The following is a 25,702-nucleotide window of genomic DNA, read 5'->3' on the forward strand; positions in this document are numbered from 1 at the left end:
GTTGAGGAGAGATGACAATAGATTATATGCATACGTAATGCATATAATACAGTTGATTACAGACTTTTCAGGTAAATAGCTTGAGTTCTCACCAGACAGATGTGGATTGGCACTCAGCAAAGCACCTCCATTCCAATGTGAAACTAGGGATCTGGTCAATGCATAATTTTAATTCTGCATCATGTCTGAACCTGCTGTGTCTATGTTCCAAGTAATTCAAACACACACGCACGCACGCACGCACGCACGCACGCACGCACGCACGCACGCACGCACGCACGCACGCACGCACGCACGCACACACACACACACACACACACACACACACACACACACACACACACACACACACACACACACACACACACACACACACACACACACACACACACACACACACACACACACACATATTACTTATGTGCAATTTATGACAACCTCCTACTGACTGTTAGGGTTGGACTTGTCCGTCACACTCTCTCTCTCACTCACTCACTCACTCACTCACTCACTCACTCACTCACTCTCTCTTTTTCTCTCTCTCTCTGATATGCCAACCAGTTTTTATTTGATCTCTGTGTTCCTCCCCTCCATGTGACCTCTGCCCTCCTCTCCAGCCTCGCCTCTCTGGGAAGTTTAACTCTGGATTCCCTGGAGGACATTTATACTGCTGCTCTGCTACTAATGCACATCTACTGCCCTACAGAGACCCAGAGGAGAGTTAGACTGCTGCTCTGCTACTAATACACATCTACTATCCCACAACTGTCTGTCCTACACAGACAAACATTACATAGCTGTCTGTCGTACAAAGAAATACAGCAGGAGCTGTCTGTCCTAAAGGGACAAACGACACTAACCGTCTGTCCAACAGAGACATAGAGCAGGAAATGTCTGTCCTAAAGGGACAAACAACACTAACCATCTGTCCAACAGAGACATACAGCAGAAACTGTCTGACCCAAAGAGACAAACGGCATGGTCTTTGTAGTGAAACTGACTTAGAGAGTATACTGTATTTTCTACTAGCTTTTATTGGATGTAGTGACATGGCTCATGACCTGTGACCTTTAAAACACAGGAAGTAATTTAGGGCTGTTAGTGGTTGTAGGCCTGAGGACAGAGAACGTCATGGCCCGTGACCATGCAGCCTGGGATTGATAGCATTTGTTTCTTCATAGGTGCCAGATGGCTGGGGGCTGAGAGTGTACACTCTCAGAATTACAGATGGATACATGAACACTGAGGATTGTGCTGTGTATGCCATGAGTGACAGACCTGTTACCTATCCACTTTGTGTGGCACATAAGGCCTTCACAGAGCGCTTCCACTTTTCACGGTGAGCTGCTGCAGTCCGCACTTCAGCTCAGGATTTCCATCCGGCTTCTATTCTTTCTTTCTCAACGGTACGCCTCCAGGTGGTCTTTGGTCTTCCTTTTCTTCTTTTCCCTTCTGGTGCCCATGTCATTGTTATGCTGCAGTCGTTGTTGTGGTCCTGCCTTAGTATGTGTCCAATCATCTTCCATCTACGCAGCTTCACTTCCTCACTCAGCGGCGTCATCTTAGCTCTTTCTAAGAGCTCTTCAGTACTGACGTGATCTTGCCTATTTATACAGAGTATTCTTCGTCTCTACGTCGTCCTCAGACGAGCCCTCCATCGGAGTCTCCAGTCATCTCGGTTCTCCATACATCTGACATATATTATTCTTTTAATTTGAATTGTGTTGCAAACACTGTACCTTATTTCGTATTCATTTCCTTTTGCAAACTGAGCCAGGGGTAGGGCTCGATAAGCATTATGCTTCTCCCTGTCCCCTTTTCCAGCTTCTTGGACACTTCATGTATACTTGTGCCTCGGACCGACTTTTTCTTGTGATTATGACGTTTCAAATTTGCATTAATGCACGTGTGTATATATGTATCTTTTCTGTTGTCCAAAAGAGCTGGAAATAAACTGAACTGAACTGAACCAGCTCCTTTGTGCTTTCTGCACCAGCATCTTTCCTTAGTACATCCACACAGGAGTGGGACGTCCTCTTGATCGATGCCTGTGTGTTGGTTCCCACAGTACGAGCTTTTTGGCCCGGGAATTCTCGGTACCGGTGGCAGTGGCCGGCTAGTCTCATCCTCCTGACTGCTATCTTTTCTGATACACTTGGTAGTGCCCCGTACAGACGCTTGTTGGTAATGTGCTCGTCCTGGTTGATGTTCAGTACCACACGTAATATTCTGGTGTAGCACCCGTCCAGGGACTTCTGTAGGGCTTGCTTTAGTGTCCAGCTTTCACAGGCGTAGAGGAGAACGGACTCCACAGTTGCAGAGAAGAAACTGATCTTGATCCGCCGGGGGAGGTTGGATTTCCACACACTGGTCATGCCATTAAGAGCTCTCCAGGCAAGTGCTTTCCTCACCTTAAGGTCCTTTTCTGTGGAGCCCACCCATGCGCCCAGGTATTTAAAGTCACTGACCTCCTTTAGCACAGTGCCTTCTGTTGTTGTTAGGGGCGGATGTTCTTGGGGGATGTTATAGGTCATGACCTTGGTTTTCTTTGCATTTAGCATGAGGCCAACCCTAGCACACTCTAACTCCACTCTGGACAAGAGCTCCTGTAGGCATCTATTAAGGAACACATGAGTGACAGACGTCTTTAAGTAAATGTCATATACTATACTGATTGACAGCTTCCCTTGCATTGCTGTCCTCACCCACCCCTGGTTCACTAAGCAGCTTAACCACTTGAACCCTATATACTTCATTGACAGGAGTCCCCCAGGGCTCTATACTAGGCCGCCACCTTGTATCCCCTCTACATGAAATATCTTCACTGAAAATAGTTGATTTACAAGCTCACAATGTGTCGTGTTGCGACGCTTTGTGAGCTTGTAGATGGGCTATTTTCCCAGAATGTTTGCAGACAGACAAACCTACCAAATGTTGTACTTTTATTTTATTATAATTTTCTTTAAATACATTAGCGTGCAACCCATCTATTTCTCCAGGGATTCAGAGAGAGAGCACATTCTTTACCCTTTGCCACTCCTCTGTTCTATTGCCCCTTTCCTTCGTTACCTCTCATCAACTTGATACTGCCCTCTGGGAAACAGCAGACAAGACAGACAGACAAAGACAGTCTTGTATTGAGTTGTGAAACACTTTTGACTTTCTTAGTCATGAAAATTACCCCTTTCCCTCACAGGGATAAAAAGAATGGCCCCATAAGGTCAATTTTGCTATTCTCGGTCCCAACATGGGTAGTTAAACAGGAACACACACACTCACTTGCCCGCTCACTCACTCACTCACTCACTCACTCACTCAAACAGGAATGTTTATCTGCAGCAAAATTGATGGGTTCGCAATCTCAAGTGGAGTCAGTATACAGTAGGTGGCACGAATGTACCAAAAGGGCAGATCTAATCAGGAGGGACAACCCACCACAAGAATATTGGCCTTAATTTTCTGTCTCTCCAAATAAAGGAAGAGAGGGATATGTGTTTGCTGTGATATGGCTGTCATTAGTCAAACTTGCACATTGCCGGTAGAATATTGCTAACACAACTACATCAGGAACACCACCACATCAATTACAACGGTTTCGGCTCACAATACCTGGGAATCGCTGTGTGTCGATGGCAGATTTCATTAGCGCCTCCATGGAACTCGGAGAAAACACTGCACTGGATAGTTATAGGCTGAGTGTGCCAGTTTACCACCCTCAAACTAGAGGCCTAAGTGTCTTGGAAACACAAGCTCTATTCAGAGTGCTTGGGAAGTCCCGGGGTCTTGGACCCCTCCACATGTTGGTGACTGAACAGAAGGATAAATGCTCCGACACAATATGATACTCCTGGCGAATGCAAGTTTATTGCTGATATAGTGTAGTGTAAAACCACAATTGCACTTTTGCCTTTATATTTCCTATGCCTCTATTGATTTCTATTCCTATTATAATGTACTCATTTTTTTATTTTTTTAGGGGCTTTTCATGCCTTTATTATAGATAGGACAGTAGGCTGAGAGAAAGATGGGGAGTGACATGCAGCAAAGGCCGACGGGATCGGGACGTTGTGGGTTCACCTAGGCTACGACAGCGGTCCGCTACAACAGCGGTCCGGGCCATAATGTACTTCATTTTAAACACATTTCTATATCTTATTCAAGTACTTTGAATTGCCCTTGTTATAAAATGTGGTACACATAAACTTGCCTTGCCTATAGTAGTAGCTCTTATCACGTCAGAGAATCATCTGACATAGTATCTGACAGACATATCACACAGCCAGTCTTTGACCACATAGATGTCCAACTACAGCCATGTCTCCCTTGTTTTCTCCTTTTATCTCTGACAGTATTACTGCAGATTATCTTTTTTTTGCAGAGGATCTATAGCCAGCTGTTCTGTGTATCTTTATTGAGACAGTGAAAATCTGAGAGGGAGACAGACATTTAGTTGTAGACAAGAGAGAAGGCCCTGGTGAGATTTGATCCTAGAGACCACAAAGGGTTTACATGTGGCTCCAAATGCCACTATACACTCTGGGTATATCCCCCGGATTTAAATAGACTACCAGTCAGACTCTCAACACAGTTCTCATAAGCTGTGTATGGATGACGCTGATGTCTATAGGCTGTGTATGTGGGTGACACTGGTGTCTATAGGAGGTGTGTGTATGCCATGGGTGACACACTGGTGTCTATTGTACGTTGTTGAACTGACTGCTGTCTGGGACATTGACTACAGTCACATTGTTCTCTCATGCTCTCAGTATGACCAATGAATGAATTACTGCAGTACTTTTGCCTTTTCCCCAAGAGTAATTCTGTAAAGTGAATCTGTGGTTAGAGAGACCATTCTGTATTACAGAGCCCTGATGTTAGAACATCCCCACCACAGCCTTGAGTGTCCCTGAGCGAGGCAGTGAAATCCTACTTGCCAATACTCTCGGCCTGCAGACAAACACATGTTGAATAAAAGCACAACTTGTGTATGATAATGACATAAGGCAGATAGTTGAGTCTTACTAGGTGTGTGTGTGTGTGCGTGTGTGTGCGTGTGTGTGTGTGTGTGTCTGTGTGTGTGTGTGTGTGTGTGTGTGTGTGTGTGTGTGTGTGTGTGTGTGTGTGTGTGTGTGTGTGTGTGTGTGTGTGTGTCGTCGTGTTTAGGACCTGTCTGGCAATGTCAAGTTATGCATGGAATGTTTTGATTACAATAGTTTGTTATCATCAACACAGGTTCTACTCACTCCCACATTACATAACAGTGATGGCTGTAGTAATTGTAATCATAGTTAGAGTATAACATAAAAATTACTGGTATTAGTAGATAGTAGATACGTATATCAGTAATATTAATAGTATACCAGTAGCCAGTATTATTACTATAGTAGTTGTACAGGTAGTTGTAATTGACAATGACGTCACATGCTTTACTATTGTGATTGGTTAGGGGATGAACCAATCGCCAAAGACTCCCACTTTGGCTACGCCCATCTCAGAAAACGGCTGCAATGGGAAGCGCTTTCAGACTGAATAATGGAGTGGAACGAAATGTAAATTGAGGTATCAGGCTGCGTTGTAGTTTCATTTGTTTAATTTTTTTTACATTATTTAAATGTTTTTGTAAACACAGCACCTACACAGAACTCATACAAACCCCCCATCCCACCAGGCCCAACTATGGTATGGCCTGGCCCTGTAGTATTTTTGTTCTGTTGTTATGGTGAGCGAAAACAACAACAGCAGTATAAGTGGCAATAGTAGTAATAGTAGCTGTGATAAGAAGTAGCAGTAGTGACAGATTCTCCCACAGCCCTGCCATTGGCCAACACAATGCACTACTGCAAGGCCAATCAGATATGACCACCATGAAGTCATGCTCCTCAGCTGGGAGAGATGTGATTGGATGATGCTGGTGCATTCCTCTGTTCACAGTGTTAAAGGTTGTTCTGTGAGCATTTATTTGTTGTGTTGGCCAGTGGTGGTATGTAGCTACACAGATTATGCATAATTATTGTGCAGTTATGCATATAAACATGGAGTGTTTTAAGAATCTGTGTGTGTGTGTGTGTGTGTGTGTGTGTGTGTGTGCGTGTGTGCGTGCGTGTACTGACCACAGTGCTCTGGTGTTGATAGCTATCACAGTTAATTGTCCATAAGCTAAGGAAAGTGTTGCCAAATGTCCAACATCCCCAACCCTAACCTTGACCGCACCTCCAACCTCACCCTAACGCTAACCCTGGTGTCAGTCATTACATATAGCTGTTTAGGCTCGCTGTGTTTAGGCTCATAGTGTTTAATCACAGCCTGTAGTCTGACATGTACCCAGTGCCACGCTACACAACAACCAGCAAGTGAATTGGTTTCTCTGTGCTGTTAGCGCTCATGATCAGCACATTTCATATCCACACAAAAATATAGACCCCATTCATACTCCACTAAACAGTGCTATCCACAAATGATATCCACTTCTATAGCAGCAACAGTGCTATTTGTGGGACAATCACAGGAGATAAACTTTGAAGTAATTTATGTTATTGTGGTTAGTCTCCCCTCTCCCATAGTTCCTGCTTTTTTTTACTATATTATGACCTTATTTTGATTCAGAATGTACTCTACCCTAACCCTATACTGATTTAAAGAAACGCAGATTTTCTATCTGTCAATAGCGTCCGAGACAGGACGCTATTGATTGACATTAAATAATTCTCTCTCTCTCGCTATGAAAGAAACAAGTCAACCAGTCAAGTGCGCAATGCAATTCATTTGCATAGTTGCCATGTCCGCTTATTATAAGCGACTTTGGGCTTGTTTCCTAATGTTGTTTAAACCAGTGGTTCTCAAACATTTTCATACCCCTAGACTATGAATACAAATGGCTGTGATCTGGGAATGACTTGAGATTGTGCCACAGTTTGGCAGCTCGCCCTGAGAATGTGTTCTTTTTATAATAATGATGCAACTCTTGTGTTTGTTTTTCTGTCCTTCTATGGGCATCAGAGTTTTTATTAACCCTTTGAAATTGCAGACCATTAATTACTTTTAAATGTACAAATAATGTTCATGTCAAATACATATAACAGTTATTGTGTTGTAATAACTGTTGTCTGTTGTAGCCTTAACCCAAACTTGTGTGCAGTTTGACTCTGTAGGACATGCATTTAGTGCAGTTTGACTCTGTAGGACATGCATTTAGTGCAGTTTGACTCGTAGGACATGCATTTAGTGCAGTTTGACTCTGTAGGACATGCATTTAGTGCAGTTTGACTCGTAGGACATGCATTTAGTGCAGTTTGACTCTGTAGGACATGCATTTAGTGCAGTTTGACTCGTAGGACATGCATTTAGTGCAGTTTGACTCGTAGGACATGCATTTAGTGCAGTTTGACTCTGTAGGATATGCATTTAGTGCAGTTTGACTCTGCAATAGGACAAGCATAGTGCAGTTTGATTCTGTAGGACAGATATATAGTGCTGTTTGTCTTTGTATGGCAGACAGTTCATGCTGTTTTTCTCTGCAGGACAGTGCACAGATGTATAGTAGATGTTCCATATGTGACTGAAGTGTGTGTGTGTGTGTGTGTGTGTGTGTGTGTGTGTGTGTGTGTGTGTGTGTGTGTGTGTGTGTGTGTGTGTGTGTGTGTGTGTGTGTGTGTGTGTGTGTGTGTGTGTGTTTATGTGTCTCCCTGCTGAGATATAGTAAACAGAGAGACAGCAGGTCCAGTCTCTGTGGCTGCTGGAATGTCACTGTTAAATACAATGCTGTGTCTGTGTGCGTGCTTGGATGGGGATGTGTTAAACGTGTTTTTCATTTTTACGGTGCTCTCTCTTTCTCTCTCTCACACACACACACACACACACACACACACACACACACACACACACACACACACACACACACACACGTTCCTCTGAGTTGTTGGCTTGTGTCCGCAGTGAGGCATCTGTGTTTTGACAGCTCCAGCATCCTGACAGGAAACAACAGAGAAGCATATCCTCCTACTCTCTGACAGGCCCTACTTCAACATTACACACACCTACAGTCTTCTGGGAGCTACCTAGTACAACCACAGTCTACTACTATTTTGCCCCCCCCCCCCGTCTCAATTTAGTCATTATGCCAATTAATCTTGCCCACATAATTCTACTGCCTCACCTGCCAGTGAGGAGACCCCACCGGGAGGATGTATCGCCTTCTTCCTACTCCAACCGGTAAACACCCGCTGCTGACTGGCGCCACCTCACCCCGTAGGAATCACTACCACAGCGACAAAGATTGCCCTCCCCACCCGGTTTCAATGAGGAGCGTCAAAAAAAGTCTCCTCGCTCCGCTTACGTGTATCTGTACCATTATGTTGTTTGGGACCAAAACCGGTAAACCGACCCACTCACCAATACAGCCAGTCTAAGTATAGTCATGGGTTTGTTGTGGCTATGGTCAGGGAAACCATTTGGGAGGGCCAATAGCCAGCAGTAAGCCAGTGAGACTGTGTGACCTCAAACTCCTGCATTCTGAGCTGGTAGAAATGATCTGTCTCATTCCCTGCCTCTGTTCCATCTCGCTCAGCAGTTTCATGCCATTCTGAGGCTTGTTTGATGCTTGCTTACACACTGTGTCGAGACAAAAATAGTCGATCTCCAAGCTCACAACGCTTCGCGATGCGACACTTTGTGAGCTTGTAGATCGGCTATTTTTGGCGCACAACCAAGTGCCGTATGAATCAGGCTTTACTAAGCTCATCTTGTCTGACTCAGGAATGTGCTGATAACCTTTGCTCAGAAATCTCTCTCCCCTGTCTTGCTTTCTTTCTTTCATACCGATCTCTTTCTCACTTGATCTCTATTTCTCTCTCCCTCTATCTATATTGCCACCCCCCCCCCCCCCCGTCTCTCTCTCCTTCTCTCTCTCTCTATATAACTGTATTCAGACATTGTGAGGTTGAGCCTCTCAGTTGCTCAGGAGCTCAGTATGCATTCTGTCCCTTCTGTCTCACCATAGTCTTATGGTGGTTGTCAGACTGTTATCACTGCTCATTATATCTTTATCAGCTACCTGCTATGCGTACACCATGTACTGTATGTACTTTTTGCACCTACAGCTTGTGTACAGTATACTGTATATGATCCTCTGTTGCACTTTTAGTCATTTAGTTTTACAGTTTAGTTTAGTCCTGGCTCTGCAAATCCTTGTCTTACTCTGTATGAATAGTATTATTGTGTATTTTGTGTTCTACACAGAGAAATCCTATTCATTTATAACTCACAGCGTACAAATGTACTGTACATTTGTATACTCTCAGAGTTAAATGAACACTCAAGAGCCGTGTAGATGTAGTGAATGCCAGTCCTCCTGCAGCTGTGGTTCTGTCTCCATGGATTAAAGTTCTCTTTATCTTATGTTTTAAAATTTGTTAAATTACATTACATTACAGTCATTTAGCAGACGCTTTTATCCAAAGCGACTTACAATAAGTGCATCCAACAACGGTAGGCAAGAAAACTACTAATCACCAGAAGTCTTAAGTGCATTCTCAAGCAAGCAAGCAACTAAGAGCATACCTAGCGCTAAGGTTAAAGTGCAATATATCAGCTACCTATTTTCTTAGACAGATGAGTTCACAGGTCAGTTCACGGGTCAGGAATCCAGCGTAGCGATAGTTCAGGTAGGCACGGAAGGCAGGAGGGGTACACTGTTAGCCTCGCTCTCCCCCGGACCCCTCCCCCCTTCATTTGCTAACAAGTTAATTCATACATATACACCCACAAGTCAGTCTGTCTCTCCATGGTCAACCTCACTCTCCTTTCTTCATTCTCATTCGCTACAAGCTAACTCACACACACCCTCATTCCCACAGTGCAACTCAGGTGGTCTTTTAAGCAGACCAACAACTCTGTTCATTCTACATGCTCAGCATTGTCAGCTACGTTCTGAAGCCTGTCAGTGTTCACACTCTCTCTCCACCTCACCGGCCCCCTCCCTGTGGCATTTAGTTTTCCATGTTAATGGATGATTCTGTGGATTGTATGGTGATATGTGGTATCTTAACTATGCATTGAAAGGTTCAATGTTATGTTCATGTAATAACTGCATTTTAGGCTCTGCTTCGGGGATTTGTGATCTCAGATTCTGTGTCAAGCTTGCACAGATACTATGTAGTATCACAGGAGCAGATTCACACCGCCAATCTGAATGCAATGCTATTGCAATAGAATTGCAATAAATGGTAAATGGTTAATTCTGAGCTGAAGTGTCTAACTGAAATAAGGTTTATATTTCCTATCAACAAACCAGTCAGAGCAGTCAGTCAACAGTCAGTGAGTCTTTTGGAAGTAATAAAAGCTTTAGTGCTCGGATCAAGATTTCTCTCTCTTCTAGCTCACTCATAAACCCACATACAGACACGCACGTACGCTTGCACATACACACACTCATACGCATACACTGCCGCGTTCCGACATTTTTACTTCCCATAACATGAATGGAACACAAGGCAGCAGCCTGTGTGTGTGTGTGTGTGTGTGTGTGTGTGTGTGTGTGTGTGTGTGTGTGTGTGTGTGTGTGTGTGTGTGTGTGTGTGTGTGTGTGTGTGTGTGTGTGTGTGTGTGTGTGTGTGTGTGTGTGTGTGTGTGTGTGTGTGTGTGCGTGCTAGTTGTCTTGTAAACACTATAATTCCTTGTCGTGTTCGGCTGCTCCCAGCCCACAACCAGCCAGCCAATCACATGATGTGAATGTTGATATAACTTAAAATGATATCACTCATTCTCAGGACCTCTGAGACTCAGAACTGTTTATCTTTACTTGACCTTTATTATTATTTACTTTTATACATGTGCACATCTATGGGACTCTCATCCAGAGAGACTTCCACAAAGTCCAACAATAATAATTACCAGGTTCTGGATGAATACAATTACAATAAATGAGTTGAAAGGTGTAAAGGGGTCATACATTGTAGTCAGGGTCATCAACATGTCCGTACATGGACAAACATGGACTTGTCTATGTCCGTGGTACTTTTTTTCTTTTTCTTTTTTTACGAAAACTATTGTCTATAATTGCGTCTCTTTTTTTAATATTCACAATCTAATCTTCAAAAATGTGTTTGAATAATTTTGGTGACTCATAAAGTGTCGGGATGACATGCTCATTAATATGTTGCAGGATATTTGTGGTATTGTACCTATAGTACTCTCAGTATGTGAGTCAAGTCAACGGTATGACCACAGTGGAAAAGAGCAAAAACATGTCATGTCATCTGTTCAGAAGGAGCTATTTACTACCAAGGCAAAGAAGGGCAGACAAGTAAAGCTAATTGTCGTCAGTTGAGAGAAAGTGTCAATACAATAATAACAATAACAACTCAATAACAACTCAATTATAATAACACTCAACAAGCATAATCCATGGAAACCCTTGATCCACAGCCTCACCATCAGACCTCCTCCTCACCTCTGATCAAAGTTAGGCACCTTTGCATCAAACTATTGTGACACTGCATTCCTTTAAATCCTGCCATGCACCTCATGGATCACTCATCACGTACATACCGTTTTCTATTGTTCCATCTGCATACTTTCTCAACATTTTTGAGTATGTTCACCATATGGAAACCACAACTTTTGAAGCTACGTTGACAAACTATAAAACTAGTTTAGCTGGTAGAACTTCCTGTCACCTCCTGTCCTCAGGTAGCCTCGATCTCCAGGCTTTTACTTTTTTAGTTTTGTGTCCTCAAGTAACACTGTCCTCTGAAAAGCCATCTGTCTATATACTGTAATAACCATATGAAGTATAATACGCACCCATTCACCTTTGCATCTAAGAGGCCCTTTTGCTCCTGCAATGTAAGATGGAAGCACTGTATGTACTGATAAGACCCAATTATTGAAATCCCAAACATGGAATATACTTGGACCATGCCACATTTAATGCCTGTCTCAGGACTGCCCTGCCAGTATACAGTGAATAACTGTAGTATAAAGTATAGCTTATCAAGTCTGACATCCCAATTTTGGGTATGCCATTTTAGGCTAAAAAGAAAATAGAATTGCTTATCTACAAACTCACAACATGCTGTGATGTGTTGTGAGCTTGTAGCTTTGTTTCCCAAAAAATAATTAGGGCCCGAGCACTGCACAGTAGTGCGAAGCCCTATTGAAACTGCAATGATTATTATTCCGCTTCCGCTTCCCGATAATGAATCAGGAAAATTAGGGCCTAAACGTACTCAAAAAGTTACGCAACTTTGCACACACATCACAAGTGGCGAAGAATTACGGATATTAATCGTCTAAAAAAGGATGCGTGGCCTAATGGCTCAATAGTGCCCCCTACAAAATTCTGTGCTTGAAGCCCCACAATACGGTTTCACCTGTATGAAAATCGGTACACACCTGTATCATGTCCCGACTTACAAAAAAGTATTTTGGAGCCATGACCTAAACCCAACAGGAAGTCGGACATTTATAATTAATTAATTTATAGTGCCGTTTTTGTGCATTTCACACCATTTTCACAGGTTGTACTTTAACAAACTCCTCCTAGGCGGATTGTCGGATTTACCTGAAATTCGCTCAGAGTACACAAAAGACCATAACGATGAAAAGTTATCAAAAGCTTGAGTTTTTGTAAAACGGCGTGACATTGGCAAAGTGTCAAATTCCTATTCGCTGGGCTTTAGACAGCAATAACTCCAGTTCTCAGCATGGTAAACCTAGGAAACTTGCTAGGTGCACTTAGACGGCCAATAGGGACAGGCTGTAATTGCTTAAGACCAGCCCCCTCTGTGTTCCTATTGGCTGGGCTCTCTCATCAAAGGCACCGCTCACTTCACACTCGGTGTGATTTTTTTCTATGTAGCCTAACTTTTCAGCTGATTGCCATACAGACTTGTGGGTGGTGTCATTGGACTGAGATAACAGTCCTTGTTCTTCATTGGTGTTACATAACTCCGCTCCCTCTTCTAATTGGTCAATATTTGATAGTTCCTATGTTTTGCTGTCATTTTTTCATAAGTCGTCTCACACACTAAACATTCAAAAAATATTCACACAAGATCTAAAGTGGGTGTTTATCACCTTAGTTTACTGTGGAAAATATTCCATGCAATAGGCCTTTGAACTCTGTGGGGAGAAAACCAAAGTGAATGATGACAGATAAATGAGTCTAATGTAATACTTGTTTATGTGTTTTTATGAAATTAGCCTGGAGGTATGACCACTAGATGTACAATGTCTGAGCATGAATTCATTTTGTTGAAGGTTGTGTGTGCTCTCACGCAATGCCAATACAATCAAAACTCATACCTGATGATCCATTAGACCGTACATGGGCAACTGGCGGCCCGGGGGCCACATGCGGCCCACACCTTCACTTAATGCAGGTTAACATTTGGAATACTGGAGATATTATTGATTTCAGCTGTTACAATTCCAAACATGCAAACATGACCCGCTTTAATTACTTCAGTCTATATTAGTAGCTTAATGACTAGTATTAAAATTCTATTGTCTTTTTTATGTTCAATGTATTTGTATTTAAGTTCATAAAGTTAACATAAGTATAACTACATGCATTTGAAATTAAATAAAGATGTTACATTTCAGGATTCCAATTACTCCACTTCCCAGCATCAAAAATCTACAAACCTTGCAAGGCACACTTAGACGACCAATAGGGACAGGCCGTAATTGTTTAAGCTACTGTATGTAGCCTAACTTTTCAGCTGATTGCCATACAGACTTGCAGCTTTAATTTAGATTATTTTTGTTATTTTTTTTGGTAAGTGGCTCGTTTTAAAATGTGTAGTGCAGTGGAATAGAGTAGACACTATGGCACATCAACAGTCCATAGTACATAGTACTACTGCATGTCCGTGGCAAAAATAAAATATTGATGGAAATGTCCATCACAAGCTGGCATGGTGATGACCCCTGATTGTAGTGGTCAGGTCAGACAATATTCCTATGATAGTAGAAAAATCATGATAAGAGCTTGTGACAGAACCAAAATACAGACAAGCGAGAGAGAGAGAGGAGATAGACTTATAGATAGATTTTATTTGAAGTGAGGAGATCACAGTCATAAAAAGACGACCAACAATAACATATACCTGGAATTGCTACCATTAACCAGTTAAGCACTATGCTATAGTTTAGGCCCACGGTTCTCAAAGTGGGGAGCATCAGCATACTCGTAATCCTTAATCATATTCCATCATATTCAAGGGCTTTTGGAGATAAATGAGACTCCAGTCACTTTAAAATTAGAGCACTGCAGAGGGCAGGAGTGTGTGTCTGTGTCCAGCTGACGCTCGTTGACGCTCGTTAATTTTATATGCATCAAAGTCAAATAGGCCAACATCTAATCTAAGATTAGTGGGACTTGAAAACCTAACATCATCACTGTATTAAATGTATTAGATATTTAATTGATATTATAGCTATTTTATTTTATTAGATATGTGATGTTGTTACCTGACAATTTAGTTGACTTTTGGTGAAAAAGCCTGCATATATCGGTATCGGTTGATATCGGAATCGGAAATTAAGAACAGTTTTGGAATATTGTACATCGGCAAAAAAGTCAATATCAAACCCGTGACACGCTGGTTTAGAAGAGCATATCGACAGTCTGCTTCTGTACCAAGAAAAGTCAGAAACCTCTTATCTCCATATTCTACATTTTTGTTTTTTTTCGTAAATGAGCGCCCTACTTGATCATACTACAGCGTCATGCAAAATATCAAAAGTAGCAGATCCCACAAGCTTGTGTATATTTGCAATTTTTGAATAGCGGTATAACTAGATGTGGTTAAGGAACCACATCTAGTGACTTTCTGATGCAGCTATTAAACTACTACTGAAATGCTACTACTAATAATAATGAAGATGGTTATCCACTGTTTAATTTGTGTTTTCCAACCAATACAGTATATCTGTTGGGATTTGTAGTTTTTCTTTTACAAAGAATACTGTATTCATAGTGTACTGGGCAATTCCATTGTCCCTATAGTTGTACTGTGCATCTCCCAGGTGTACTTATGTGTACTGTACCTGTACAATGTGTGTGTGTGTGTGTGTGTGTGTGTGTGTGTGTGTGTGTGTGTGTGTGTGTGTGTGTGTGTGTATACTGTAGCTGTTTTTGTGTGTACTGTGCCTGTTTGGGTGTGAAGCAGAGTGGAGCTGTAAAAGATTGACAACTTCTGCTGATTAAGTGTTTTTAATGATTGTTCTGATAACATACATCTGACATAACCACTCTGAATGACTCACTTCATTCAACAACTACTTCCTGTTATGACACTGCGGGTGTCCATGGCAACCGAGGGGTGGGTGGGTGCGTGTGTGGGTGAGAGAGAGCGCTTCATTCTTTTACCTGATTCATACTTTGTCAAACAATGCGTTTGTAGATCTACTATTTTCAGTCCGGTCTTGGTGAAATTCCGCATTGGTGTTTTGTTAGAAATGTGACATGAACAGATTTGAATGGCAGTGCAGAGACAGTACGCGCAATACAATTACGAATGACTAAGAAATGTATATTTATTTACAAAATCACATGCTGTGTACAGACCAGCAGCACACATGCAAAGAAACAAGACCAGCACACTCACACTAACATACTGTGAGGACATAAGTTCTATCCTTATTGTAAAGCTGTGTTTTCATTGATTGAACAGATGTAATGTAATTCAAAATATATTTTTCTGTTGTTTTCCAGAAAAGTTGTATAACAGCCATGGTCCAGAACTACGTCGATCTCTGTTCTCCCTGAAACAGCTGTTTCAGGTACACAGCATCTACTCTGTCTCTGTCTCTCTCTCTCCTCACATCTCTCCTTCTCTCTAATATTTCTCAATCAAAGGTCATTCTATTTAGCAATAGAATGACCTTCTCTTCCTAGATTAATAACCAAACATACATACACATGATTTATTTATTTATGTCCACACACACACACAGTAGTACTAGCTCTCTCTCTCTCTCTCTCTCTCTCGCTCTCTCTCTCTCTCTCTCTCTCTCTCTCTCTCTCTCTCTCTCTCTCTCTCTCTCTCTCTCTCTCTCTCTCTCTCTGTGTGCCACCAGTGTAGCCACAGGAAATAACTGCATCCTTTGATCCCTGTGTTCTCAGACTGAGGAACAGAGAAGAATGGACAGAGAGAGAGAGAAAAGGGAGAAAAGAGAGAGAGGAGGAAGTGATAGGGAGAAAAGAGAGAGAGAGAGAGAGAGATGGAAATAGAGAGACAGAGAGGGTACAGTAAATTAGGATCTCTTGACGGTATCTGAATATTTATAGTCATGTATATTCAGACTTAATGTTTCCACCTAGCTCCCAATAATAGAATGCGGTCATTATCCGCTATCCCGAGAATAGATCGACCAGACAGAGATATTAATGTTAACAATAATAATAATCATAATAATAATTAGTATGTTTCTGTTTTATCCTTGTGCTTGTCAGGATGATAAGGACTTGGTTCCAGAGTTTGTAGCATCTGAAGGCCTGACCTGTTTTATCAAAGTAGGAACTGAAGCTGATCACAACTATCAGAACTACATCCTGAGAGGTAAGTAGTAATTCCCTTGAACCTATCCGTTTTTAATATTTTATTTTCTTCTCAGAGTGTTCAGTCAGATCATCACACTGCTTTTAACTGCAAACTCACTGAGATGATTACATTATTATTATAAGTCTTGTCCTGTCTGTTTGTCTCTCTTTATGTCTGTCTGTCTATCTGTGTGTCTGTCTGTCTGTCTGTCTGTCTGTTTGTCTCTCTGTCTATCTGTACCAGCGTTGAGTCAGATCATGCTGTTTGTTGATGGGATGAACGGAGTTATTAACCACCCAGAGACTGTCCAATGGCTGTACAGCCTGACTGGTAGCCTGGTGAGTTACTGGCTAGCTTTCTTACTGACTGACTGACTGACTGACTGACTGACTGACTGACTGTGGTGTTTGACTAACTGGTGAGTAACAGAAATGAAAGTTGTCTTAACAGAGAAGTGAAAGTAACAGCTGTTTACCTCTGTAACATCTGTCATTCCTTAGTATTGTACACTGTATTTAGAATTGGTTATAGCTTACAATACACGTCAGCTGTACATAAATAGAAAACAGCTAAGACCTCCCGACAAGCCTTCAGGGACATCCAGTGTTTATGAGCTATTGAACTGACATGAGACTTTCCTTTAGTTGTGTAGTGTGTGCCCTGTGTGGTATCGCCATCTAGTGGATACTTGCTGTTTCTTACATTCCCTTTCTGTGTTCCTCTCTCCGTCTCTCTATCTATGTCTGTCTGTCTGTTTGTCTGTCTGTCTGTCTGTCTGTCTGTCTGTCTGTCTGTCTGTCTGTCTGTCTGTCTGTCTGTCTGTCTGTCTGTCTGTCTGTCTGTCTGTCTGACTGTCTCTCCGTTTGTCTGTCTCTCCGTTTGTCTGTCAGTCTCGGCTGGTAGTGAAGACGGCATTGAAGTTACTTATAGTGTTTGTAGAATACACAGAACCCAACAGCCCTCTGCTCATCCAGGCTGTCAACACTGTGGACTGCAAGAGAGGTACACACACACACACACACACACACACACACACACACACACACACACACACACACACACACACACACACACACACACACACACACACACACACACACACACACACCATTAATGAATTGTTTCCATGTGTGTGTGTGTGTGTGTGTGTGTGTGTGTGTGTGTGTGTGTGTGTGTGTGTGTGTGTGTGTGTGTGTGTGTGTGTGTGTGTGTGTGTGTGTGTGTGTGTGTGTGTGTGTGTTAAGGTATGAAATCCTGGTCATATCTAACAGACATTCTGGAAGAGAGGAACGGATCAGACACTGAACTCCTGATCTTCACAATGACACTCATAAACAAGGTTTGGCCTTTAACTCTGCCCCCAACCAAGATGACCCCTAAACATAATCACACAGGTCAAGATGTACTTGTGGAGAATATTGTGTATGACCCTCCATAGACAGACTCCATACTAGTAGGCTACTAGGCTTACAATGAATACGGGTACCACCACCGGTATCAATGATAAATGCTGATACAACAAGATACATTATACAGTAGAGTGGTAATTTCTTTCAGAGAATGTACAAATGGAACTAAATGGTCCCTTATGGATCCATATTTGGTTCCATTTGTACATTCTTAAGCTGAATTCTCGCCAGCAGTGGTGAGCGAATATCCGCAGTGTGGGATTCATTCCAGTAAACGGACGTGTCCGAGGTATGAGTGACACCCTGGTAAATAAGCAGGTTGTTGTCCAGCAAGAGATCTGCAGCTCAAGCCAGCACAGCTGTGCCGGGCAGGACAGCTCACAGCCAGGGAGAGCAAAGTACAGGCACTGGTGTGCGTCTTTGCAGCATGGTTGTAAACAATCTGTGCATTCTAGGTAAGAAGTGGGCCATGTAGTTCAATCGTGATTAATTTCACATCTACAACTGCTGTTTGGGCGGGAACCCCTATTTGTAACTATACCTTAAAAAGGGGTTCCCGTTGCTATGTACAGTATATTTAGCAGTTTTTTGTAATTTTTTCAGTTTTTCAGAAAAGTTAGGTCAGGATTTAGAAGGCGTTTTTAGAATCTGCCTCAGGTCTAAATGGGTTCAAATATAGTTATAAATATTCACTACTTTCTCTTTCAACAGGTCTGAGTAGTCCTTTTAGGGTGTACTCGTAGGCTATTTCAGACCACAGCACACTTCTGGTTGGCTGCTGCAGGCACTGTTGAACTTTTCTCAACTTTTCTGGTATGCTCTTTCTGGTCTTTTTTTCCGGTGTTTTTCTGCCTCTGCGGCTTCGCCTCCTCCTGGATGCCGCAGTTGCTCTCGCCATAGACAATGCATTGAACCTCACTCGCTTTCTCAGAACGCAGAAGCGGCATACCACTGTTGGTGTTATATCAGTGTTAGAGTTAGAAGTGGAACTGGTTTCACTTGTACACTTTCAGAGTTATGTTAACACTCTGGATCTAAACATCAGTGAAGTGCAGTCTAATGTAATAGAACCTACACTTTTGTACAGTTACAATCAGAGCTCCACATTATAAGATGTTAAAAGGTGTGTGTGTGTGTGTGTGTGTGTGTGTGTGTGTGTGTGTGTGTGTGTGTGTGTGTGTGTGTGTGTGTGTCTGTGTGTGTCTGTGTCTGTGTCTGTGTCTGTGTGTGTGTGTGTGTGTGTGTGTGTGTGTGTGTACACAGACTCTAGCAGTGCTGCCAGATCAGGATTCGTTCTACGATGTGACAGACAGTCTGGAACAGCTGGGCATAGAAGCCATCATTCATAAACACCTCAGCAACAAGGGCACTGAAGTAGACCTCAAACAGCAGTTTACTCTATATGAGGTACAAGACTCATTCATGTAATTATAGAACACAAGAGGGAGTGTGTTATGACAAATAACGTCACAGCTGTGTTCACAGGCGCGAGCTGACCTTGAGTGCCGTAGATCACCAAAGCTGTGATGTTATTCGACAACAACACACATGAACGTGTTCCAGTGCTTTTATACAACGATTTTTATGTATCTGATTTCATATTATGTATTAAACACTGAGATATCCAGGTTTGATGAAGAGTTAAACTATTGTTTAAATAAATCTACAGTATATATGACATCTATTCCCTTTATGTATGGTCACGGATATTAAACCTCATTTATAAAACAGTTAAGAATGAGTTGCACCCTGTCTGACCTCATTTATGTGGATCATGTAGACGGCTCTGCGTGCGGAGGATGCAGAGGTGGACCTCGAGGTGTCTCCCCTCCTCCGCAAGGAGCGCCGCAAGATTTCCACGGGCGAGCAGGAGGCGCGCAGGAGTCGGCGCTCCTCATGTCAGAGCCTCCCCGATGTCCCCAACTCCTCGCCCCCCTCCACCCCCTCTCCCGTCTCCTCCACTCCTTTCTCTCCCGCCTCCTCCTCCACTCCCCCACCCACCTCCTCGTGCCCAGTGTCTCCGACCTCCTCCTTCTCCTCCTGCACTTCTCCTTCATCGGTCGGTATGATCTCCCCCCTGCCCTCTGACCCCACTCTGTTCATGAGAGCCTCTCCTTCTCCTTCTGATCCTGCTGCTCCTCTGTCGCCTCCTGGAGGCTCCAATGGCACTGTCACCTCCCCGAACACAGCGGGAACAGAATCCAAGACCCCCATCAGCCCGTAAGTCTGATCTGTTACCTACAAAGTTACCTACAAATTGCAGTTACATTTATTATAGTAAGAACAGAGCGAGAAAAAAAACAATAACAGCAAACCAGAACAGTGTCAAAAGCAAGCCAGGGGCGTGGCTCCCAACAATATGTAATAAATTTATGTTTACATTTTTATTAAAAAACAACATGCGGTTAACATACAAATAACATTGTAACTGTAAAGGTAGCCCTAAAAGCATGTGAAGGGTCTTCAGTGAGGCTTGAAGCAATATCCTGGGGCCAGGATTTAGAATGTGGTCCCTGACTGTCTGTCCCTTCTATCCATCTCTTCACTGAGACTGAGGCATCAAATAGAAAGACCATCACTGATTCACATCACATTTTCAACTGTGTTGTTTGTGTTGTTAATGCAACTAAAACGGTCACAGCTTTGAGCCCTGTCTGTATTCTGTTACATCCTACAAACAGCAGCAACTACTGTCTCTGCGTTCTAAAGTTAAACTTTGATTTCATGTCAACAAAATACTAAATGATACGACATCCACTTCATTCTGAAGTCATTGTTCTCACTCCTCAAACAGTAGCTACTGTTTGTCTCTGTTGGACAGAGAGTTAGTGCTGTTTGTCTCTGTAGTCAAGTATTGGTGTAGTATTCTATTGGTGTTGGGTTTCTTATAACCACTGCTGTCTTTTTCCTTCTTTCACACCCCTCCTTTCTCCCCTTCTCCCTCTTCCTTTCCTCTTCCTCTCTTTTTTATTATTGTTCATTATTTTGTTTCTACTCTCCCTGTCTCTCTCTATGTCCTATTCCCACCCTTGCGTACTCTGACTCTCTCATTCATACCCTCTCTCCTTCTCCAATTATCTGCTCTCCTTCTCTCACTCCTGTTACTACTCATCCTGTTCTGTTCTCCTACATCTCTCCCTCCCTCTCCATGTACTTCCGTACCCCTCTCCTTATCTCCTCCATTCTTCCTTTCTCTCTCACCCTCCTCCTCTCTCTCTCTTTATCTCTCCTTCCCAACCTCTGCTGTTTCCTCCTGTTGTGTGTTGTTGTCCTGTAGGGGGCGGTCTTTCCTCAGTCACCACATATCGCCTCTCTCTCTGAGCAAGAAGTCACGACTCTTTTCTAAAGCATCCTCTATCTCAGAGGAGAGCAGGTCTGTAACACACCAATGTGCATGCACTTGCACACGCACACGCACACGCACACGCACACGCACACGCACACGCACACGCACACCATAATAAGGCACTGTGCTTAGCACTAAATAATTGACCCGACCCAGAAATGGAGGACTGACTGACGGTGTGTTCTAGTGGGTTGGCTGTCTACCACACATCAACTCTCTCGCACACACACACACACACACACACACACACACACACACACACACACACACACACACACACACACACACACACACACACACACACACACACACACACACACACACACACACAGTTGAGAAAGTGTTGTGTTTGAGCCAACCTCATGGACTGAAACGGTTGTTTAGACACCAGACTACCCCTCTCTGTCTCTCCTACTGCCTTGGCACGTCCACTCACAGTCTCTCTGTGTGTGTGTGTGTGTGTGTGTGTGTGTGTGTGTGTGTGTGTGTGTGTGTGATTGTGTGTGTGTGTGTGTGTGTGTGTGTGTGTGTGTGTGTGTGCGTGTGTGCGTGTGCAGTCCGTCTCCCACAGACACTACAGTCCAGTCTCCTCAGTTTGAATCTGAACTGCAGCCCAGCAAGAAAGAGAGCAGAACAGGCTTCAAGTAAGTAACTATAATAATAATCATGACTATTCAATTATATTGTTGCTGTCAGGCGGAAACCTTGTATGTCCAAAACCAGTATTTTTCAGGAAATGGGCAAAAAACAAAACAAAACTGTGTTCCAATGGATCCAGTGTAGTACTTTTCATTGCTTAAATATTTATAAAACCCACAGACAGACTTAACCACTTCCAACCTGGCGTCACATTGTGAGCTTGTAGATCGTTTCTTTTCGCTATACTTTTGTGTGACACTAACACACGATGAAGTATAAAATAGGGCATTCGTTTAGAAAATATATATATATAAAAAAATATGAAGATACAGTACAAGGTTTCTGTGCAACGGTGGCAATATAGCCACATAACATTCATAACATATAAGCCCAATATGTATGTTTTCTAATTCTCTACAATACTTGGTATGCTATATATAATATTTGGAATTCTATACATGTGTTGTTGTATTGTATGTGTTGTTGTATTGTATTTAACATTTATTGCATATGCCTTGCAAATCTATTGTAATAGACTTAATAGAATTGTGTTGGCTTTTGTCTGTGATGGGTTTATTTTGTGTACTTAAAGTTTGTTGTATAGATAGTCAATTAGTGTTCTGCTGTGTTTGCTGTTCTCATGGCCAGTTTGCTGCCTTTTGGAAAAGAGGCGTTTTACCAGCTGAACGATTTAATTGATTAGATAGATAGATAGATAGATAGACAGATAACTTACTTGGGTGTTACAAATATTTCAATCTGAGTTTGATTATTTTTCGGTGTTTCAGTTGCTTGTCTTTTGATTTAGCTGTCCTGTAGCTTTAACCTCATCTGGCTCTTTGATACACTTTAACCACTTAAACCCTATACTGTACATACTTCATTGACCAGAGTCCCTCCGGGGTCTATACTTGGTCCCCTCCTTTTTTCCCTCTGCACCAAATCATTTTGGAGAAAATATGCGATCTATACTGTACAAGCTTGTAGATCTGTTATTTTCACCAAATGTTCACCTATTATGACCTGAACTGAATAGGGACGTTGGGTTCATTCATGTGGTTTAAAATGCTCTTTAATACTATCTTACTATCTGTCTCTTACCTCTTTTTCTGTTTTTTACATCTCCCCTCTTCCTTCTCTCTTTTTGTGTCTGTCTCTCTCTTCTTCATAACATATTCTCTGCCGTCCATCCTAATCTTTTCCTCCACCGCTGTGGTGTTTGGACATTCCTCCTCTCCTCCTTCCTCCCTCCTGTTCTCTCTGTTCCTAGCAGACCTCTGCAGGATGACTGGTGAGTAATTCCTCTCATCTGATGCTCTGTGCTCACTCTTCCCTTTCCTCTACACATTCATTTAACTCTGAGACTGTTCAAATGGAACCAAATGGACCCATACGTGTCGGCAAATGACACCATTTGGGGGGAATATAAATCACTGTTTTCACATTCACACCCGTACGACCACTGTCTCCTACTGCTAACCACGGAGCGGCTCCGCTGCATTGGGTGGGAGTTTGTAGTGCCTTTCTCAAGGACAATTTGGCAGTAGTTGTTAAGGGAGGTTTTAGTCATCTTCTATAACATGACTTGGAGAGGGGGATGAAAAAAAGAGAGATGATGATGATGATGATGATGGAGGAGCACTGTAAACTATTGTGTGATATGTGATTGTTACAACCCAGCAAGACTCTTAACCCTCTCCTCTATCTATATTTTTTTCCACCAACCTTAATCTCACAATCTCTGCCTTCTACCTCCCTCTTTTTCTCTCTCTCTCTCTATCTCTGTAACGGTTTACAATTGACGATTATGAAGATTGTGAAGACAATGATGATAATTGTAAAGATGGTGGTGGAACTGATGAATATGATGATTGTGGGGATGATGATTACAATAATTTCCTCTAGGAGTTAGATAGTCGTGCACATCCACAAACCATTTAAAGTAGGTGCTGGATCAAAGGAAGACAATCATGAAAGAGAAGGTCTGCACACTAGCTCCATTAAGGACAATTTATTGGTACATCCAACAGTAATGACATTTCAAGCAATCCTTTTCATCAGACTAAACGGAACATACAGAGGCATATAGGCCTATTTAATTATATATCTATATATCTATATACATATATATCTATATATAGATAGATATAGATAGATAGATATCTATCGATCGATCGATTTATGTGGACCTGACAGCATAAAATAATTACTTCAGGTGAAGATATCTTCAATATGTAGAATCGCAAAGTAAATACTGTATGGTGTCCCTATCACATAGAGAAACTGGAATCTACAATATCCTGCATAGATAATCACCTACGGTAGGAGGAGAGCAACATGAAATCCTGTAATCAACTCAATAAGCAGATCATATTAAATGACCACAGTTGTTAAAAACATTGTATTTTAACATTGTTTTTGTTTTCAAAAACAAAACCAAGGGAGTAGCCCAGATAACCAGGACAGAATCAATAAAAAAATCAACAAAGCATCACCATGGTGATAACATCACAAGAATGATTCTGAAATCCTCAGTATGATTCTTTTGAAATTCTCTTGAAGACCTTGATGTGAGAAATGTATCCAAATCCAAAATAGTTCTCTCTGCAGAACTGCAGAAGCAAATTGCCAATATCGCCTCCTCTATGAAAGCATTTTACAACCTTGATGCCAATGAATTTGAGAGTGGATATGTTATGTTTAGCTTTAATAAAATGAACAGCTACTGGTTAGAGGCATCATGATTACAAATGGTTCTCCTGTGTTCAGTGAGCCTAGTTTTAAGGGCTCTCACTGTTTTTCCATGGCCACAGGGTCATTTCAGCACGTACTGTACAGTATATTATGTTTTTCATTTTACACAATATAATGCCCGTAATGTCAAACCTTTTACCTTTTAGAGTTTAAATGATTGAGAGTATGTGTTTTGCATGTGAAGTCAAATTACTGACAGTTCCAATCTCTATAGTCACCAGGAGGGACCAGGTTGAGAAAGTGTGAGGGGGGTGGAGGAGCAAGTTTGCTCTCACCGGCCTATTACGTAGATTGGGTACATACTTTCAACCTCAGGTAAAAGGTTTGACATCAAGGACATTATATTGTGTAAAATGAAAGATTTAATATATATCTTAAAATGTCTCTTGGGCCTTGCATATTGGAAAAACAACCTATATAACTTATACAGTAAAGTATAACACATCCACTCTCAAATACATTGGCATTGAGGATATTAAATGTCCTCCTAGAGGTGGCATCGATTATCTGCTCCTGAGGAGAGACTTATTTTGGATAATAGGCCTACATTGGATCCTCCTAACACTAAGAGATCTTAATGATGATTTCAGTATCAGACCATTCTTGTGATATTGCATTGTATCTAAGAGACTATGAACGTTATTATATCTGCCATAATAGGCCCGTAAAGGCCCATAGAGATTGTTTTTGCCCCTGATTGTGTGTGCGCTTTGCTCTGCGCGGGCCAAGGCCGAATTTGTCACATATTTGTCGGGCTTCGAGCCGTACTCAGGCTGTACATTTATAGGCTAAATAATAGCAGCGCAGCCTAATATATCACAAGCCTAGGCGCTCACCCCTTTGCACCCTTAGCGAGGCGCCTATGATATTGATCTATCGTTCTATCGATCTATCGATCTATCTATCGATTGCCATCTATCGGTCTATGCTGATCTTTATAATGCTTTGGTAAGTTGCAACCCAGACATAACTTATGAGTGATGTCCCTTTTTTAGCTCATCAGGTAA

The 25,702-nt window shown here is 42.2% G+C and overlaps 1 protein-coding gene across 6 annotated transcripts in view; it reads left to right on the forward strand.

Annotated features, from left to right (window-relative positions):
- Positions 1 to 25,702, forward strand: part of fhod1 (formin homology 2 domain containing 1) — a 65,459-nt gene that overhangs the window by 19,629 nt on the left and 20,128 nt on the right. For 2 of the 6 annotated variants that reach the window (XM_084059413.1, XM_084059414.1), the window contains exons 4-12: positions 15,719 to 15,786; positions 16,460 to 16,565; positions 16,791 to 16,885; positions 17,438 to 17,549; positions 17,792 to 17,886; positions 19,220 to 19,363; positions 19,737 to 20,176; positions 21,234 to 21,329; positions 21,860 to 21,946. In XM_084059413.1, coding sequence (XP_083915539.1) covers positions 15,719 to 15,786; positions 16,460 to 16,565; positions 16,791 to 16,885; positions 17,438 to 17,549; positions 17,792 to 17,886; positions 19,220 to 19,363; positions 19,737 to 20,176; positions 21,234 to 21,329; positions 21,860 to 21,946 — 1,243 coding nt within the window. Of the gene's footprint in view, positions 1 to 15,718; positions 15,787 to 16,459; positions 16,566 to 16,790; positions 16,886 to 17,437; positions 17,550 to 17,791; positions 17,887 to 19,219; positions 19,364 to 19,736; positions 20,177 to 21,233; positions 21,330 to 21,859; positions 21,947 to 23,211; positions 23,233 to 25,702 lie in introns of all 6 variants that reach the window. The other 4 variants (XM_084059416.1, XM_084059417.1, XM_084059412.1 and 1 more) reach the window with 3 other exon arrangements.

This window comes from Gymnoscopelus microlampas (assembly GCF_963454915.1).
Source record: "Gymnoscopelus microlampas genome assembly, chromosome: 1".
NCBI classification, from domain to species: Eukaryota; Metazoa; Chordata; class Actinopteri; order Myctophiformes; family Myctophidae; genus Gymnoscopelus; species Gymnoscopelus microlampas.